At 44.1% G+C, this 21,995-nt stretch overlaps 1 protein-coding gene across 1 annotated transcript in view; it reads left to right on the forward strand.

The window, feature by feature from the left end:
* Window positions 1-21,995, forward strand: part of LOC143803970 (uncharacterized) — a 55,459-nt gene that overhangs the window by 23,086 nt on the left and 10,378 nt on the right. Inside the window, exon 5 of the mRNA XM_077281720.1 lies at window positions 6,074-6,181. Within this exon, the coding sequence (XP_077137835.1) occupies window positions 6,074-6,181 (108 nt within the window). The remainder of the gene's footprint in view (window positions 1-6,073; window positions 6,182-21,995) is intronic.

A 21,995-nucleotide genomic window follows, 5' to 3' on the forward strand; every position in this document is an offset into this window, starting at 1 on the left:
GTGGCGTGGCATGGAGGCGATCAGCCTGTGGCACTGCTGAGGTGTTATGGAAGCCCAGGTTGCTTTGATAGCAGCCTTCAACTCGTCTGCATTGTTGGGTCTGGTGTCTGTCATCTTCCTCTTGAAAATACCCCATAGATTCTCTATGACGTTAAGGTCAGGCGAGTTTGCTGGTCAATCAAGCACAGTGGCACAGTTGTTTTTAAACCAGGTATTGGTACTTTTGGCAGTGTGGACAGATGCCAAGTCCTGCTAGAGAATGAGATTTCCATCTCCAAAAAGCTTGTCGGCAGAGGGAAGCATGAAGTGCTCTAAAATTTCCTGGTAGACGGCTGCGCTGACTTTGGTCTTGATAAAACACAGTGGACCTACACCAGCAGATAACATGGCTCCCCAAACCATCACTGATTGTGGAAACTTCACACTAGACCTCAAGCAGCTTGTATTGTGTGCCTCTCCACTCTTCCTCCAGATTCTGGGACCTTGATTTCCAAATGAAATGAAAATTTACTTTCCTTGTGGAGTGTGTCAATGACTGCCTTCTGGACATCTGTCAAGTCAGCAGTCTTCCCCATGATTGTGGAGCCTACTGAAACAGACTAAGGCTACTTTCACACTAGCGTCGGGAACAACCCGTCGCTGCGCGTCGGGCCGACGTTCCCGACGCTAGTGTGGTCTCCGCCGCACAACGGGGGCAGCGGATGCATATTTCCCACGCATCCGCTGCCCCATTGTGATGTGCGGGGAAGTGCGGGGAGGTGGGGGCGGAGTTCCGACTGCGCATGCGCGGTCGGAAAAAGCGGACCGTCGGGAGCAAAAAACGTTACATGTAGCGTTTTGTTTTCCCGACGGACCGCTACCATACGCCCAAACGCCGCCAAACGCATTCACCGTTTGGAAATGCGTCGCAAATGCGTCGCGAATGCGTCGCTAATGTTACTCTATGACGAAACAACGTATCCAGCAAAAACTTTTGCTGGATGCGGCGTTTCGCAAAAACGACGCATTTGCGACGTATTGCAGTTAACGCTAGTGTGAAAGTAGCCTAAGGCTACTTTCACACTAGCGTCGGGAACAACCCGTCGCTGCGCGTCGGGCCGACGTTCCCGACGCTAGTGTGGTCTCCGCCGCACAACGGGGGCAGCGGATGCATATTTCCCACGCATCCGCTGCCCCATTGTGATGTGCGGGGAAGTGCGGGGAGGTGGGGGCGGAGTTCCGACTGCGCATGCGCGGTCGGAAAAAGCGGACCGTCGGGAGCAAAAAACGTTACATGTAGCGTTTTGTTTTCCCGACGGACCGCTACCATACGCCCAAACGCCGCCAAACGCATTCACCGTTTGGAAATGCGTCGCAAATGCGTCGCGAATGCGTCGCTAATGTTACTCTATGACGAAACAACGTATCCAGCAAAAACTTTTGCTGGATGCGGCGTTTCGCAAAAACGACGCATTTGCGACGTATTGCAGTTAACGCTAGTGTGAAAGTAGCCTAAGGCTACTTTCACACTAGCGTCGGGAACAACCCGTCGCTGCGCGTCGGGCCGACGTTCCCGACGCTAGTGTGGTCTCCGCCGCACAACGGGGGCAGCGGATGCATATTTCCCACGCATCCGCTGCCCCATTGTGATGTGCGGGGAAGTGCGGGGAGGTGGGGGCGGAGTTCCGACTGCGCATGCGCGGTCGGAAAAAGCGGACCGTCGGGAGCAAAAAACGTTACATGTAGCGTTTTGTTTTCCCGACGGACCGCTACCATACGCCCAAACGCCGCCAAACGCATTCACCGTTTGGAAATGCGTCGCAAATGCGTCGCGAATGCGTCGCTAATGTTACTCTATGACGAAACAACGTATCCAGCAAAAACTTTTGCTGGATGCGGCGTTTCGCAAAAACGACGCATTTGCGACGTATTGCAGTTAACGCTAGTGTGAAAGTAGCCTTAGGGACCTTTTTAAATGCTTAGGAAGCCTTTGCAGGTGTTTTTTCTTAATTATACTAATTTACATAATCATTAACATTAACAGAAATAAACACTTGAAATAGATCACTCTGTTTGCAATGAATCTTTATAAATATATGAGTTTCACTTTTTGTATTGAAGAACTGAAATAAACTAAAGTTTTGATGATATTCTAATCTTGTGAGAAGCATCTGTATATTCATTTATAATTTAGTCATATAGATTGGTGGGCAGAGAAAAAAATTGTTCAGTAGCATCTATCGGAATGTGATAGATGCTACTGTACCGGTGCCATTTTGCTAGAGGAAACATTTTTTTGCTGAATCAAAATGGTGCCACTAGTGGCAAAATGGCATCGCAGCGGTGATAGATGCTACTGCGCAGGTGCCGTCAGCACCATTTTGAAGTATCCAATTTTTTTCCTTCTGCAAAATGGCCCCGGCGCCAGCACTGTAGCATCTATTGCAACACGGTAGATGCTACTGCGCAGGCACTGGCGCCATTTTGATGAACATATTTTTTTTTCTCCCTACGATGAACATTTTTTTTCTCCCTACCATACTATATGGCTAAATCATAAATGATTATATGCATATTAGTCATTGTATCATGCTACAGCGCAGTCCGCCAGCACCTGCATTATGAATGTTAATGTTTTTTATGCCACACAATATTCTTTGCACTATGTACAATAGGGGGCAGGTCAGTGAGAGATCAGTGACCTATCAGAAGCCATACTGGTGAATACCTAATCAGAGCACCACATGGAGAACCCCCCACAGGCCGCCCCAAAGCACGAGAATCTCATTAACTCAAGACTGAAAATAAGGATTAAATAACAACCACAAGATGGATTTCATCACCCAAGGTGTCAGTACAAAAAAATATATTAAAAGTTCATATTACCTCTCTTTCAAAATAAAATAATAAAAAAATCAAACATACACATATTTGGCATCACCACCTTCAGAATCAACACAAAAAGGATTAACCTGATCGCTAAACGGTGTAGAGAGAAAAAAAAAGTCAAAATTACTTTTTTTATCGCCGCGATGTTGCATTAAAATTCAATAACTGGCGATCAAAAGATCATATCTGCACCAATATGGTATCATTAAAAACGCCAGCTCGGCACGCAAAAAATAAGCCCTCACGCGACCCCAGATCACGAAAAATGGAGACGCTACCGTTATCGGAAAATGGCACAATTTTTTTTTCTTTTTTTTAACAAAGTTTGGATTTTTTTCCACCACTTACATAAAAAAGAACCTAGACATGTTTGGTGTCTATGAACTCGTAATGACCTGGAGAATCATAATGGCAGGTCATTTTTAGCATTTAGTAAACCTAGTAAAAAAGCCAAACAAAGATTGTGTGGGATTGCACTTTTTTTTGCAATTTCACCGCACTTGGAAATTTTTTCCTGTTTTTTAGTACACGACATGGTAAAACCAATGGTGTTGATCAAAAGTACAGCTCGTCCTTCAAAACATAAGCCCTCACATGGCCATATTGACAGAAAAATAAAACAGTTATTGCTCTGGGAAGGAGGTGAGCGAAAAGCAAAAACGCAAAAACAAAAATACCTCCGGGGGTTAAGGGGTTAAAGGTAAGGTACCGCGTTTGTAGATCATTAATAAATCACTGTAATGTAGCATAACATGCTGCTATAACCAAGTTTTAAATGCATGTGAAACAGATTTCGTGTGTTATATGTGTTTAAAGAAGGAACTGGGGGCTGACATCTTGGTTTCACAGCAGTAGCAGGGCACTAACAGTGTCATTTTACAGCACCCCATGGACATAGGAGATAATAGACCGGCGCTGACCCTATCTTTAACATTGGAGAGGCGTTAGCAGTGAGCTGGGCACGCCTCTGTGGGCTGCACAACTCACTGCTGTAGGTGTGACTAGCAGCCATTTTATTATAGCCCAGTGCTCTCTGCCCAGCTCCACTTACTCTCTATCACAGGAGCTCCATTCCCAGCCTGCAGAGAGAGGTGACACCTGACACCTCTCTGCCATACAATGTATCTCTCCCCTCCTCCACAATGCCTGGCCATTCACTGCAGACCTGGAGCTCCTGCTTATCTTACTGAGGGATGAGTCACAGACAGCTCTGCACAGACAATGCTGCTCCATACACACCACATAAACTAACTGTGCTTCTGATGCAGTAACTGCTGGTGATAGCAGATCACAGGGCAGTCACACACAAAATGGCTCTGCCCTGTGATGCTGCTCTTCATTCTGCCCCAGGGATATTAGACCACCCAAAAGGGGAGGGAAATGCTGATGTCAGCAGTTACTGCCCCAATTTTCCAGCTAACAGTAAAGCTGGTAAGTCTCACTATAGCTGCTTGAGGTCTAAAACGGAAAATGCTCCCCCTAGTGGTCAATATATATATTTGTAAGAAAATGTATAATATTTTTCATATAGAAATGTTTGCAAACAGTGCAAACATTGCATTAGTACATTTTATTTACTATTTTAAGCTTAATTTCACAAAAAAACAAACTACAAGAAAACTGGTGGCACCTTCCCTTTAAATATATTTTTCTAATATACTCAGTGTATCCATCTTAATATTCAAGATAATAGATTGTGGTAATTTAATTAAAGTTTTTACTTTTTATATCCAGCCAGAGGATAAAAGTCTATTGTTACTAGACACGGCTCTGATAATTACACTCTAAGGCTACTTTCACACTGGCGTCGTACGACGCACGTTGCAATACGACGTGCCGACGTACCGACGCATGCAGTGAAAAAAAACCACAACGGGGGCAGCGGTTGCAGTTTTACAACGCATCCGCTGCCCCATTGTGATGTCCGGGGAGGCGGGGCGAAATGGCGGACACGACGCACAAAAAAGCGTTACATGTAACTTTCTTTGTGCCGACGGTCCGCCACAACACGACGCATCCATCGCACGACGGATGCAACGTGTGTCAATCCGTCGCTAATGTAAGTGTATGGAGGAAAAACGCATCCTGCAGGCAATTTTGCAGGATGCGTTTTTTCTCCAAAACGACGCAATGCGACATGCGTCGTACGACGCTAGTGTGAAAGCAGCCTAAGGTTGGGTTCAGATAGCGTTTGGCACAAAAATGCAGTGGCTCCATAGAGGCTTATGTCTGAACCCCCGCAAAATGGGAGCCATTGACTATATTGATGTAGACAAAGTCACAGTGTGCTTTGTCATGCATCATTTACGTCTTGCTGCCACCTCCAATAGGCCTTCAGTATACATCACGACAGAGCACAGTGTGATGCCGTTATTGTCAATGACCCCATAAGTCTGAATCCTGTTTTGCGGAGGTTCAGACGTAAGTCCCAACGGAACAGCTGAATGTAGGGCCAAGCGCTATGTGAACCCAGCTTAGCTGTAACAAGCCATACACCAGTATGGAAGTGAGCAATGGAGGGTCTTACTCCTAATCATTGACCACTAAAATCTGTAATCTGAAAAAGGTGAGCAATTGATACAAGATTAGATTAGAAAATTGCAAAACTTTCCATTATAAAGTAATAAACTTTGTTTGTTGAAACTGTACAAACTCTGCAAGAAAGGTTTATTGTACTCTGTGCTGCAATATGATCCAGCCTCATGTCAGGGTTATGGGTAGTGGTGAGCCCCATGTAAGGATTCCTGAATTATTTGAAGGACACCATGATAGTTTTCAAACATTTTCTTTGCAAGTGGGTGTTAGATCTGATTCAACCAGCACCATGTACATTTGGCCTCACTTAATATGCTGTTATGTCTATATACTGTATGTAACATCTGTGTTTCTTTAACTCCGTGTACAGTATGTATGTAGCATTGCATCCCCTTTAAGTATAGATCTCGTTTTATGTTACAGTCGGTATCCATCACTCATTGACAGGCAACTACCTTTCCTGTCCGTTGCTAAATATAAAACACAAAAACTTTCCTGATTAAATTGTATAATTTGGTTAGTTACAGTCTTTCAGTTTATGTACAAGTAATTTTTATGTATTTTTCTGTATCATTACCATTACAATAACTGAGCCTACTTGTGTTTTCCAGTAAATATAAATATTCATTGTATTTTCTTGTAAGAGTCCATTAATGTGAGTCAGTTTTAGCTCCCACAGGATCTGTTGTCCCAAGTATAAGTAAAGGATCTGTAACTCCAAGCTCATCTGGAACCAATGAGAACTCTCCTTTTACATATCTTCCACTTGGAACAGCAGGTATGACTATTTCATATGGCTGACTTAAAAATGTAAATTACCTTTGATATAAAATATGGGTATTCTTTATTCTTTTTAAGCCATGTTCATCTGATGCATTTTTTGCTGCAATTTTTCAAAAATGCAGTAAAATCATGTGTTCAGGGTATGTGCAAACGTCTTCTTTGAGGTACCATATTTTTTGGATTATAAGACGCACTAGACCATAAGACACACCTAGGTTTTAGTGGAGAAAATTAGAAAAAAAAAAATTGAAGCAAAAAATGTGATCAATTCTGTACTTAATATCCCCTATTCTGGTATATATGGTCCCCCTCATCTTTATCCTGGAATACATGCCCCCTCATCCATATACTAGTGTACTTGGCCCTCTCATCCCTATCCTGGAATGCATGGCTCCCTCATCCCCATCCTGGCATGCATGGCCCCTTCATCTCTATTCTGATACACATGGCCCTCTCGTCCTCAACCTGGTGTGCACTGCCCAATCATCCCCATCCTGGAATGCATGGCCCCTTATCCCTATTCTGGTATGCATGGCCCCCTCATCCACATCCTGGTATGCATGGCCTCCTCATCCCTACTCTGATTTGCATTGCTCCCTCATCCCCATCATGGTATGCATGGCCTCATTGTCCCTACCCTGGTATGCATGGCCTCCTTATCCCTATCCTGGTATGCATGGCCCCCTAAAGCCCATCCTGGAATGCATGGCCTCCTTATCCCTACCCTGGTATGAATGGCCCCCTAAAGCCCATCCTGGTATGCATGGCCTCCTTATCCCTACCCTGGTATGAATGGCCCCCTCATCCCTATACTTGTGCACATGGCCCCCTCATCCCCATCCTGGTGTTCATGCCCCCTTCATCCCTATCCTGGTATGCATGGCTCCCTCATCCTTATCCTGGTATGCATGGTCCAATCATCCCTATCCTGTAATGCATAGCCCCCTCATCCCTATTTTGGTATGCATGGCCCCCTCATCCTTACCCTGGTATGCATGGCCACCTCATCCCTAGCCTGGTGCCCCACTTATCATATGCCTGGTAGGCAAGGCCCCTTCATCCCTATCCTTGTATGCAGGGCCCATATTGCCATCCTGGTATGCATAACCCATCCTTATCTTAGTATGATTGGCCCCATCACCATTGTGGTATGCATGGTCCCTTCATCCCTATCCCGGTATGCATGGCCCCATCCTTATCCTGCTATGATTGGCCCCCATCCCCATCCTGGTATGCATGGCCCTTCCCTCAAACATCTTGTTCCGTTGCCAGCAGCTGATTTATGCTTGTAAGCTGCACATGGCAGGGACGCCATGCACTGCTTACAAACAGACGGCAGCTGCTGGAATACTCACTGCTCTGCTCGCTGGGACTATGTGCGTAGAGAGCAGTGAGTGTTCATTGCTCTTTAATAGCAATCACAGTGTTAACCGCACCCACCGGCTGCCGAGCTTTCAAGCATGCTGCTAGTAAAGGGAATGAATATTCACTGAATTCCAGTGAATATTCATTGCCTTAAGTACCGGGCATACACGCAATTCCCAGCAGCTGCAGGAAGCCGGCTGCTGCAGCAAACAGTGTGTCCGCTCTTAAAAAGAAATGTATATTCACTTCCCTCCACTCCCATGGGTGTGGAATGCAGTGAATATTCATATTCATTTCTATTTAGCAGTGGGCACAGGAGTTAGCCGCCAGCTCCTGCCTCCTGTGATCTGCTGCTCCGTCACTGCTGCTCCCCCACCTCCGCACCACAGTCAGAGCAGGTACATTCGAACTATAACACGCACCTCCCATTTTCCTCCACATTTTTAGAGGAAAAAAGTGTGTCTTAGGCCGGCATCACACTCAGCGTAAGACAATACGGTCTGTTTTTTATGGCCGTAATACGGAGAAAATAGTGGTCCGTATGTCATCCGTAGTCAGGGTGTGTCAGCGTATTTTGCGCATGGCATCCTCCGTATGTAATCCGTATGGCATCCGTACTGCGATATTTTCTCGCAGGCTTGCAAAACCGACATCTAATGGATTTATGTGCTCAAATGTCCGTTAAAACATATATACAGTATATATATATGTATAAATATGTCGTTGAGACACATATATATATATATATATATATTCTGTATTTATATTTAATTCAGCGCGATATATGTGAAAAGCCGGTAATTCAATTGCCGGCTTCTCATTTCTCCTTCCCAAACCCGACATGATATGAGACATGGTTTACATACAGTAAACCATCTCATATCCCCTTTTTTTTGCATATTCCACACTACTAATGTTAGTAGTGTGTATGTGCAAAATTTGGTTGCTGTAGCTGCTAAAATAAAGGGTTAAATGGCGGAAAAAATTGGCGTGGGCTCCCGCGCAATTTTCTCCACCAGAATAACCAATAACCATGGACCCTCTCTAGGCTATTAATATCTGCCCTCAGTCACTGGCTTTACCATTCTGGCGGAGAAAATTGCGCGGGAGCCCACGCCAATTTTTTCCGCCATTTAACCCTTTATTTTAGCAGCTACAGCAACCAAATTTTGCACATACACACTACTAACATTAGTATTGTGGAATATGCAAAAAAAAAAAGGGGATATGAGATGGTTTACTATATGTAAACCATGTCTCATATCCTGTCGGGTTTGGGAAGGAGAAATGAAAAGCCGGCAATTGAATTACCGGCTTTTCACTAACACCGGTGCGTATTTCTCGCAAGTCACACTGCTGGTCCGTATGGAATCCGTATTTTTCTCGCCCCCATAGACTTTCATTGGCGTATTATTTGCGCAATACGCTGACAAACGCAGCATGCTGCGATTTTGTACGGCCGTAGAAAGCCGTATAATACGGATCCGTAATATACGGCTGATAAGACCAGACCCATTGAGAATAATTGTGCCGTTTGTTTGGCGAGTTTTACGGACGTATTTTCTCCGCTCTTACGTCCGTAAAACTCGCTAGTGTGACACCGGCCTTATAGTCCGGAAAATAAGGTAGTTTTCATAGAATTTGCATTAGCTTTACCGCTGATGTCTTTTCTCTTTGAACTTTACATATAAAATAATGGCGGCTTTAAAGCGGAAGTTGCCTGAAGAATGGTCAGATCACTTCTTTTAGCTGCTTTATGGCTACCAAAGTCTGAAGCTATAACAGAAGATAAAGAAGATGGAACATGTGCATAGCAAGTTGTTTTAACATTGCAGTGCATATGTTCATTACTTTTAACGTTTATTGATGGCTTTTTCAGACACGTTTAAGTGGGAATTGAAGCAAAAAAAAAAACCCCACATTGGTATAATACGCGTGAACATGAATACGGCCTTAGAATCCAGGGGAGACAATTGTGCTGTGCATGGAATTGTGTCATATATTGATACTTTGTTTGCCTCTATATTGCCGCACAGTTTGCACTGATAGATAAATCCTATGGGAACTGTTTTTATTTGATGTTAGTGAGCCATATTTGAATGGAAACGTGTATATATTGTAAGATAACGCTTACTGCGTGTCTTGGGGGACACTCGCTTGGCTGCAATAGTCAGTCACACAGGAAAGATTTTCTTATAAAAACAGTCTATGTGGTTAATTTTCTCCATAAACCATAGAAACAAGAACAAAAGGAAAACAGTCTTACTTCAGGCAGATGAATCCTCAATGTCCATATAGAGCTCCGCTCTCTCGGGTCTGTGGGCACACAGGCTGTGCCATGTCCAGGGCCGGTGTTAGGGGCAGGCAGACTAGGCAGCTGCCTAGGGCCCCCACTGCCCTAGGGGCCCCCAGCCAGGGGTGGACATACCACTGATGCCACTGCTCTGGGGCCGAGAGGTGGAGGAGGGTGGCCCCTGCAGGCAGGCCCGGTATCATGTAGCATCGGGCCCCTCTCACTCCCTCCTGTAATCATGCTAACACCCAGTGCCAGGGAGTGCAGGAGTTCAAAAGGGGGGCGTGTCATGCAGGGAGAGACGCTGGCCAATGAACGCTTACCTCACCAGACTGAGGAGAGCTCTCATTGGCTGCTGTCTCTCTGCTCTCCTGCATGGCGCATCCCAATGGTGACTTGTGAGTACTCACCTACAGTCAGGGGCCCCGCCGCACAGCACTCAGGGAGTCAGGGACAGCAGTGGAGGAAGAGCAGGACTTAAGTTGTGTCTTCTGCTCCCTCCACTGTTCTGTTCCTGGCAGGCTGCGGCATCTCCTCACTGTGAAGAGATGGGGGAGGAGCGCACTGCACGGGACAACATGGCAGCCCCAGGGGGCTGATATCAGTGCTGTCTGCTCTATGCCCCATCCCCCACAGTGAGTTCTGCAGCCCTCTCCAACCAAGATTAGTATGTGTGTGTATATGCTTGTAGATGTATGTATGTGCATCTGTGTATGTACAGTGTGTGTATTTATGTGTATGCATGTACAGTATATGTGTATGTCTGTGTGTATAATGTGTGTATCTGTGTATATGCCATATATTTGTATGTATATATGGTATATATGTATGTTTATGTGCATGTATGTGTATGTATATACGGTATATGTGTGTATGTACGGTATGTGTGTATATGTATGTACGGTACGAGTATGTGTATCTGTATGTTTGTACGGTATATGTGTGTATGCATGTACGGTATATGTATGTGTATCTATGTGTATGTACGGTATATGTGTGTATGTACAGTATATGTATGTGTGACGGTATATGTATGTGTATGTGTGTGTATGTATAGTATATGTGTGGGTTTGTATATGTTATATGTATGTACGGTATGTCTGTGTATGTACGGTATATGCCTGTGTGTATGTATAGTACGTGTATGTATGTGTATTTGTGTGTATGTATAGTATATGTGTGTTTATGTATATACGGTATATGTGTGTGTATGTTCAGTATATGCATGTGTGTATGCACAGTATGTGTATGTATGACGGTATGTGTATCTTTGTGTATGTATGGTATATGTATCTGTGTGTATATATGTACAGTATGTGTGTGCATGTATGTACGGTATATGTATGTGTATCTGTGTATATGTATGTACAGTATGTGTGTATTTGCATGTACAATATATGTATGTGTATCTGTTTGTATGTATGTACAGTATGTGTGTGTTTGCATGTACAGTATGTGTATCTGTGTGTTTGTATGTACAGTATGTGTGTGTTTGCATGTACAGTATATGTATGTGTATCTATGTATGTACGGTGTAACGCATATATATATGTTTATTACAAACACACAGTATTATATTCTGTTGCGGACTGCATTATATTCTATGGGGGGGCTGCATTATATGCTATGGGGGGTTGCGTTATACTATATGAGGTCAGAATTATATTCTATATGGGGACTGCATTATACTCTATGGAGGACTATGGGAGTGTATTATACTCTATGGAAGACTATGGGGAGTGAATTATACTTTATGGAGGACTATGGGGGTGTATTATATTATATGGAGGACTATGAGGAGTCTATTATACTATGTGGAGGACTATGGGGAGTGTGTTATACTATATGGAGGACTAGAGGGAGTACATTATACTATATGGAGGACTAGGAGGAGTACATTATACTATATGGAGGACTATGGAAGTGTATTATACTATATGGAGAACTAGGGGAAGTGCAAAATGCAAGATATTCATTGAGTGATTGGGTTGGTTATGCCGCAACAAAAATCATTATTCTCACCAGCACATCGCCCCGTGAAAACTGCAGATATGCTGCTAAGATGGTACTGTATGTGGACAGATTGATCTACTAGTGATTATTCTGTCCCTATCATTATTCCTCAGCCGGTGTAAAGTGGCCGGAAACAAGCGGCGAATTACTTCAATATTGTTAATCACACTCGTTTAGTGGCCTGAAATCGGTGCATGTAACTACAACCGAAATATTTCTGCGTGATGGTGCAATTTGTTAGTATTTGGGGCCCCATTTTAAACTTTTGCCTAGGGCCCCACTTTGCCTAAAACCGGCCCTGGCCATGTCCAGCACCCAGGCTCTATAGCTGAAACACAGTCTCTCTGTGTTCTGTTCAGGACGTCTTCCCCATTTGGAACCGTCGAACACACAGGCCACTCTGTAGTGTCCAGCCGGGACACATGGAAATCTGTCTACACTCGCAGACTCTCAAACACTCACTCACATGTGCCAAACAACCCTCCATTTGGTAGCCTGTAACCACACCCACAAGTGAGGTAACATCACATGCACTGGTCACGTGATCATGACATCACTGCAGGTTCTCAAACTCGTGCATGGAAAAGGGGTACAGTGAGCACCCCCACTCAGAGGTAAGGTATATGGGTAGCCAGACCCTCCCATCTCTCATAGCTACCCGCAACCCGGGACCCAGGTGCACTAAACGACATCTTCAGTGCTCATGTGCACTAAAGACAAAATATTCCGGGTTGCATCACAGGGCGCATCCATCACTGTGACACATACCTCCCATTAACCAATCGACAACCAGTCAGACCACAATATATATATATATATATATACACATATATATATATATATATATATATATATATATATATATATATATATATACACACTGTACTTATATACTTACCTTGTAATGTCTTCACATCCTGTTCTGTCCAGATGTGTCCAGATCCCAGAATTACAGGTGGTGGAAGTTCACCGACCTCCATATTGGGACACCCAAGTGATGGGTGTCTCAATATGGAAACTGCTGGTGGTACCAGCCTCTTGCGCGGTACGACCAGCGGAACACCGTCGCACCACACGCACACACTGTATACGCCATATGCACCACACTCACAAACACACACTGTATATGCCGTACGCACCACACACACACACGCAAACTGTGTACACTGTATGCACCACACACACACACTGTATATGCCGTACACAGCACACACACACACACACACACACACACACACTGTATATGCACCACACACACACACTGTATACGCCGTATGCAGCATCTTGAGTGGTACCACCAGTGGAACACCGTTGTGAACACGCAGCCGCCGGGATCAGCCGAATGATTCACTGACCGCCACCATTTGTGTACAGGAGGAGCGCATGTGCAGTTTTAATGTGACCGCCGCTATCTGTCTGCACAAAGATGGCAGCGGTCTGATTTACTGTGCCTGTGTGAATTCCTTGCAGGCACAGTGAATCATTTGGCTGATCTCGGCGGCAGATGCGTGACGTGTCTACAGACAGAGGAAGCCGGTCACATTAAAGGGGATTTCCCATGAACGAAAGTTCATTTTAATAATTGCCTGTGTCTGACCGTGTACGGAGCATACCACAGCTCCTGGGCAGGGGAGGAAGCAAAAGACAATACTGACATTACAGCAAGGGATCACAGGGGATTTATTTTGTAAGGTAAAATATTTCACTGACACTTTTTAAACAATATTTTACCTCATAAAATGTATCCTCTGCGATCTCCTGCTGTAATGTCAGTATTGTCTTTTGCTTCCACCCCTGCCCAGGAGCTGTGGTATGTTCTGTACACGGTCAGACACAGACAAATTTTAAAGTGAGAAAACCCCTATAAAACCAAATATCAACGCCAACATGGCTCCTTCCAAAAAGTACACCAATGACAATGAAAGGAAAGCAGCAAAGCACACAGGGGTGAGAGAGACAGAGCACAGGGGGGAGACAGTTCAAACGGGACAGCAAATGAGGGGAGAACATAGCACAGGAAGGAGAGAGAGAGCAGACAAGGGGGATAGCACATGGGGTAGACAGGCCAAAGATGAGAGCACAGATGGGAGAAGTCAGCACATGGGGAAAGAGAGAGTGGATAGGTGGGTGAGCACATGGGGGGAGAGATTCTCAATGCTGCAAACCCTGCCCCCATCGTGACATTACCGCCTCCATCCATATCCATATATATATATCTCTTTCCCCATGTGCTGACTTCTCCCGTCTGTGCTCTCTTCTTTGACCTGCCTACGCCATGTGCTGTCCCCCTTGTCTGCTGTCTCTCTCCTTCCTGTATTGTATAATATGAGATAGCGCTCCCTGAGTGCGTTGGGGGACACTCACTTGGCAACGGGATTAAAACACTCAGGCACGGTTTCTCACAAAAACAGTCTTATTTGGTTTATTAATTCCATAAACCCCAGCGGCACACACATAAAGTAACAACCTTCAGATCTGGTAAAATAAAGTAACGATGTTCATAATATGCTTCTACTCCATCCAGGCTCACTCAGGCGTCAAACACACCCAGTCTGGGTTACCTGCTTGACAGCATTGCAGGTTTTCACCAGCTGTCATCACACGGGTCCTGTCCATATGGGGATCACCAACTTGCCTGGCAGGCACACATCAGTCAGTTCCAGACCCACCGAAAAATGATAGCTTCCCCAACACAGTAGCCGTCGCTGGCTCTGCAGATCCCTGGCCTCACCTCGTGCTCTTCAGGGATCCGGTCCACACTCTGGACCTCCCAACACCCAGGCCTTTCCTCTCTCAGGACCTTACAGCCAAGAACCATTTAGGTCCATCCACTCAGAACCATATGACCCAAACCCTGGTCACATTATGTAGTTACAACCACTCCCATAGGTGGGAGGTGTGTGTGGTTAGCCATTCCCACCCAGCTCTCTGGCTAACCCTGCAAGCCTCCCTTTTAAGTAAACAAACACAAATACTTGTGGGACTACAAGTCCCACAACAACCTTACTACAGGCTTACAGTGCAGACTCCCTCTGCGACACATACCGGTCATTTACAATCATTCTGGACACTGTTTCATCATCACCATTACAGATACGCCTCCATGCATATCCTGAGGAGAAAATACAGCGCCCCCTGGCTGTAACATGGGTCACTGCATCACTTTATATTGATTAGATATACTAGGGGTGTGCTTCTCTAATCTCTCCCTGGGCAAATATGCCATTTTGGTTCTATTTGGAGTTTGTTCTATTGTATATGTGCTGTTGCATACTATGTGCCCTGGGTATTTCGTACCTCAGCACGGTGGCTCAGTGGTTAGCACTGCAGTCTTGCAGCGCTGGAGTCCTGGATTCAAATCCCACTAAGGACAACATCTGCAAGGAGTTTGTACTGTATGTTCTCCCCGTGTTTGCGTGGGTTTCCTCCGGGCACTCCAGTTTCCTCCCACACTCCAATGACATACTGATAGGGAATTTAGATTGTGAGCAACCTGTAAAGAACTGTGGAGTATGTTAGTGCTATATAAAAATAAAGATTATTATTATATGCTGATTGTGCACTGTTAACCATTATACATGGAACTTTTTCCACAATTGAATTTTATTGCACTGCTTTCACTTTATTAGACTTCTTGCACATGAGATAAATGCCTATACATATCAATGGTGTGTAATTTAATACTATTCCACATCTCCCCTTGTGACTAATTTAGGCAGGGGTCACACTGCGTTATGGTAGTCCGTTAGACGGACTGCGTTACACCGCGGCATAACGCGATGTAACACAGTCCGTTAATGCTGCCATTAACCCCTATTATCGGGCACATCGCCAACGCATGCCATAATCGGCATGTGCTAGCGATGTGCCGTCATTCAGTGACAGAGCCACGGACTCGGGCTGCAGCATCTGAGGCTCCATCACCGCTAGCACAGATGAATCATCTGCGCTAGCGGTATAGCATAACGCGATGGCATGTATGCTATAGCGTTAACGCAGCCCGTCAACGCTATGCGTTGAATGGGCTGCTTTAACGCAGTATGAACCTGGCCTTACTCCTTACACACCATAGTAGCACTGGTATATCTAATCAGTGCACTTACATATCCTTGGGGTACCTATTGCACATTTTGCTTTATCGCTATTTAGACTCCATGGGTGCAAAACCTAATTTAAATTTAGACTTCTGATTATCCCTTGAAAAATAATTTTTTTGCATACCGTACCCTTTGATTTACACTGTGTTCCAAATTATTATGCAAATAATATTTCCTCATATTTTCTCTAAATTACTTATCTGAATTGCAGTCATTGTTATTTTCCAGTCATCTACTATTCTAGTTTAATTATTGAACCAAAAACACATGGGCTACTTGCACAGTGAACAAGTCTGTAGAAACCTGTTCACACCACCAAGAAGCCACTGCTCCTCTGTGGGCCATTTGCATTGAAGCTGTTCCATCCTTATGTCCACATGGATATTTTCTCTCTGAACCCTGCTTATACGGGTACTATACAGATGATCAGGTTTTTAAATACATCAGATAGGGATTATGTACATTAGATAGGACTGCTCTATTATGGGTATACCTTGTCGATTGGTGGAGCAGCTTAATATACATTTTTTTGCAAAAAAACGTATTAACTAAATACCCTGTATTTTCATTTTTTGACTAGCACTTGCTTATTTACTGTGACTTTTTTACAACAGAGTATTTTTGACCTCGCTGTGCTCTTTTTGTGTCTTCAAGCTTCTTGGTGGTGTGAACAGGTTTCTACAGACTTGTTCACTGTGCAAGTAGCCCATGTGTTTTTGGTTCTATAATCGTTCTCTTGTTTCTACAAGATTGGGGAGTCCGCCACTCCTCTGTGGGCCATTTGCATTGAAGCTGTTCCATCCTTATGTCCACATGGATATATTCTCTCTGAACCCTGCTTATATGGGTACTATACAGATGATCAGGTTTTTAAATACATCAGATAGGGATTATGTACATTAGATAGGACTGCTCTATTATGGGTATACCTTGTCGATTGGTGGAGCAGCTTAATATAAATTTTTTTTGCAAAAAAACGTATTAACTAAATACCCTGTATTTTCATTTTTTGACTAGCACTTGCTTATTTACTGTGACTTTTTTACAACAGAGTATTTTTGACCTCGCTGTGCTCTTTTTGTGTATTCTAGTTTAATTGCAATGTTTTGGAACAAACTGCCTATGAAAACAGTATATTTAAAAAATAAAATAAACACTCAAAATGCATGTTCCAAATTATTATGCACAGCAGAGTTTTCAACCTTTTTTTTTATTTGGAACAAAAAAATGGTCAATTGTGAAGTTATAAGCATTAACAGCTTATTACAAAATGAAATCAAACAGTTTTCAAGTGAAAACTTTATTCTAGGTGATGTTACATTTGCACATAGGACCCCTTGTTCGAAAGAAGCTTCTGAACTCTCTCGTCCATTGAATTTGTCAGTTTTTGGATGGTTTCTGCTTCAATTGTTTTGCATGTGGACAGAATACCCTCCCAGAGCTGTTGCTTAGATGTGAACTGCCTCCCGCCATCATAGACACTCCTTTTGATGATGCTCCAGAGGTTCTCAATGGGGTTGAGGTCAGGGGAAGATGGTGGCCGCACCATAAGTTTGTCCTCTTTTATGCCCATAGCAGCCAGAGATGCAGATATGGTTTTTGCAGCATGAGACGGTGCATTATCATGCACGAAAATTATCTTGATGCGGAAAGCACTGTTCTTCCTCTTGAACCATGGCAGGAAGGTTGTTTTAGAAACTCAACATAGATTATGGAGTTCATCTTTACCCCTTCAGGGATCATAAAGGGGCCGACAATCTCTCTCCCCATGATTCCAGCCCAAAACATTACTCCACCTCCTCCTTGTTGGCACCTTAGCCATGTTTTCATGGGGTGTCCATCAACCAGCCATCCTCCACTCCATCCATCTGGACCATCGAGCGTTGCACGGCACTCATCGGTGAACAAAACAGTTTGGAAGTCAGTCTTCATATATCATTTGGCCCACTGGAGCCGTTTCTGCTTGTGTGCAGTGGATAGAGGTGGTCGACAGGATGGCTTACGCACCTCTGAAGGACCCTGCATCTTGTTGTTCTGGGGACATTGGAGGCACCAGCAGCTTCACAAACTTGTCTGCTGCTATGACAAGGCATTTTTGCAGCTGCTCTTTTAACCTTACGCAATTGCCTGTTGGAAAGAGTCCTCAATTTTTCCTTATCAGCACGCACACGTGTGTGCTGGGAATCAGCTACATACTTCTTGATTGTGCGGTGATCACGATGAAGTGTCTTGGCAATGTTGATTGTAGTCATGCCTTGACCTAAATACTCCACAATTTGTTACTTCTCAGCAGCCAACACATCCTTTTTCTTTCCCATTTTGGCAAAAAATGTAGGCTGCTCAATAATGTGGAACAGCCTTCTTAAGTAGTCTTGCCTTTATTTGGACACACCTGCCAAACTAATTTGCACAGGTATCTGCAATTGCTTTCAGTGATATAAAGAGCCCTGACACACATCACCATCAATGAGTTTAAATGACAAACAAAAAAATTCCAACCTTATCACTCCTAAACTCTTTGTGCATAATAATTTGGAACACAGTGTACCTCTGTCCTATATCTCCAATTTTTAATGTGTATATTTATTCTTTCTCTTTGTGTACTGATAAAAATGATTATATTTGTGACTCCATACTCCTTAGGTCTTTATAGGTTTTTTCAAGGTTTGTTAGGAGAGCCTTTTTCAGGTCAATATATGGGTCTCCTGCTGTTACCCTTTGGTCACAAACAGTCCTCTGTTTCACTCTGTCATCAGGACAATTAAATGGCACTAATAGGCCAGTTATTGGAGAACTAATAGTGAGCGTATGGTATACAGCTGCAATTCCAATGCATGGAATATATATATATATACATACTCTGGTACGGTCACTACTAACTCCACGATAATGGATGACAACAAACCACATCTCCTTTGGGTGTCATGATACGACTTGTCAGACCTAACATCTGGTTGCCAGACATTGCTGGAACCTGCCACTTGTTCCCATAGCTCTCACATTCCCCTGATGAATCCTCCACATGGAGGAGAAAATGCGTAGGGAGGAAAAGGGAAGCAAAATATATCCATCAGTTGGGTTATATCTTAGCAGCCTTAACACTTGGGGACTGCCCTTGTGAGGGCAGAAGCAATGCAGGGGCATGACAGGTGATTGTAGGACCAACCCCTCTCCTCCCCTCCCTATATATTGAATGGTCTTCAGCTCCTGCATTTCAAACCAGCTGATATAGGAGTGAATCTGACTGAATATTGGTGAGACCAAACAATTTTTCTACTTTTTGAGCACAGGTTTACTTTGAGCAATATCACTTTATCATTTTGTCATGTTCATTGTTGGTCATCATACTATATGTCTTTTATTCCAAAGGTGTTTTAAGTGACATCAATAAAAGTTGTATTTTATTTATAGCATTACATGCTCTCACCTTGCAGTAGATCTGAATGTTGTCCTTGAGAGATTCACATAGGTTGGTTACAAGTTACCTGTCATGGTTGAGGTCTGGGTTCTCACAGGGTTAATTGTTTTTGGCCTCCTTTTGGATCTGGGAGGGACATATATACCCACACCAGGCTTAGGTTCCTTGTCAGTTATATGTTTATTCTGTCTGTGTGTCGGACCCCCTGGTGTGTTTGTGTACTGCTTGCCTGTTTTGCCTTGTTGTGCTTTGACCCGGTCCTTTTTTGGTATTGCGCTTAGTCTTCTGATTCAGTATTATCTTGCCATCTGGTTCTGACCTTCCGGCTTTGCTTCCCTGACTCTGCACCTGTCTATCCCACTTGTACTTCACCGTTATCTCTGGCATTCTGACCTTGGCTTTGTGTTTGACATCGCCCCCCGTCTCATCCTACGGTATCTGTTGTGAATTCTGTTCTTGGGCTCCCTCCGGTGGTTGATGGTGGTAGTGCAGTTGTCTCTGGGTTGTAATCCAGGGCAGGTGTTTCTGCTGATTGCAGCTCTACTAGGTATTTAGGTGTGCAGGATCCATTAGTCCTTGCCAGTTGTCCATTGTTCTTGGAGGGATTGCATCTCTGTCTGGCTCCTCATGCCCTGCTGTCAATTCAGCTAAGATAAGTGTCTGTTTTTTTGTCTCTGCAGCACACATGCAGTGTGCTTTACAATTCAGTGCAATTCATTGTGTTTTTGTCCAGCTTAGACTTTGTTTGGATTTTTCAGTCATGCTGGATTCTCTGGAGATGCAGATATACATTCTATGTCTTTAGTTAGATGTAGAATATTTGTATTATCTGCTGTGGATATTTTTAGGGTTTTAATATTGACCGCTTAGAATTCTGTCCTATCCTTTTCTATTTAGCTAGAAGTGCCTCTTTTGCTAAATCCTGTTTTCTGCCTGCGTGTGTCTTTCCTCTTATACTCACAGTCAATATTTGTGGGGGGCTGCCTATCCTTTGGGGTTCTGCTCTGAGGCAAGATAGAATTCCCATTTCCATCTATAGGGGTATTTAGTCCTCCGGCTGTGTCGAGGTGTCTAGGACGTGTTAGGTACACCCCACGGCTACTTCTAGTTGCGGTGTCAGTTTAGGGTTTGCGGTCAGTACAGGTACCACCTACTCCAGAGAACGTCTCATGCGGCTCCAAGGTCACCGGATCATAGCAGTACAACTGGCCAACAATGAGTTAAATGCATCTCAGAAGAAGGGAAGAAATGTGTTGAGCCATTTTTTTTTCTGTAGTCTGTTTTGTCTTTCCTTCCCTCTTTTCCTCTGGGTGACTGAGGAGTCTTGTGCTAGCATGGATGTTCAGGGATTAGCTTCTCATGTAGACCAGCTTGCTGCTAGGGTACAGGGTATTTCTGATTATATTGTTCAGACTCCGGTTTTAGAGCCTAGGATTCCTACTCCTGATTTGTTTTTTGGGGACAGGTCCAAATTTTTGAGTTTTAAAAACAACTGTAAACTGTTTTTTGCTCTGAAACCTTGTTCCTCTGGTGATCCCATTCAGCAGGTTAAAATTGTCATCTCCCTGCTGCGTGGCGATCCTCAGGATTGGGCATTTTCCCTGGAATCTGGGAATCCGGCCTTGCTTAATGTAGACGCCTTTTTCCAGGCTCTAGGATTATTATATGATGAACCAAATTCTGTGGATCAAGCTGAGAAGACCTTGTTGGCCCTGTTTCAGAGTCAAGAAGCGTCAGAATTGTATTGTCAGAAATTTAGAAAATGGTCTGTGCTGACTAAATGGAATGAGGATGCTTTGGTGGCAATTTTCAGAAAGGGTCTTTCTGAATCTGTTAAAGATGTTATGGTGGGGTTTCCCACGCCTGCTGGTCTGAGTGATTCTATGTCTCTGGCCATTCAGATTGATCAGCGTTTGCGGGAGCGCAGAACTGTGCGCTGTGGCGTTGTCCTCAGAGCAGATGCCTGAGCCTATGCAGTGTGATAGGATTCTGTCTAGAACGGAACAACAAGGATTCAGACGTCAGAATAGGTTGTGTTTTTATTGTGGCGATGCTTCTCATGTCATTTCAGTCTGCCCTAAGCGTACAAAGAGAATCGCTAGTTCAGTTACCATCAGTACTGTACAACCTAAATTTCTGTTATCTGTGACCTTGATCAGCTCATTGACGTCATTTTCTGTCATGGCGTTTGTGGATTCAGGCGCCGCTTTGAACTTAATGGACTTTGAATTTGCCAGGCGTTGTGGTTTCCCCTTGCAGTCTTTGCAGAACCCTATTCCTTTAAGGGGCATTGATGTTATACCTTTGGCTAAAAATAAATCCCAGTTTTGGACACAGGTGACCATGTGCCAGCCCATCAGGAAGATTGTCGTTTTCTGGTGTTGCATAATTTGCATGATGCTATTGTGCTGGGTTTTCCATGGTTGCAGGTACATAATCCGGTGTTGGATTGGAAGTCTATGTCTGTGACTAGTTGGGGTTGTCAGGGGGTTCATAATGACGTTCCTTTGATGTCAATCTCCTCTTCCTCCTCTTCTGAAATTCCAGAGTTTTTGTCTGATTTTCAGGATGTATTCGATGAGCCCAAGTCCAGTTCCCTTCCACCGCATAGGGACTGTGATTG

Source organism: Ranitomeya variabilis, chromosome 2, assembly GCF_051348905.1.
Source record: "Ranitomeya variabilis isolate aRanVar5 chromosome 2, aRanVar5.hap1, whole genome shotgun sequence".
In the NCBI taxonomy this organism is placed as follows: Eukaryota; Metazoa; Chordata; class Amphibia; order Anura; family Dendrobatidae; genus Ranitomeya; species Ranitomeya variabilis.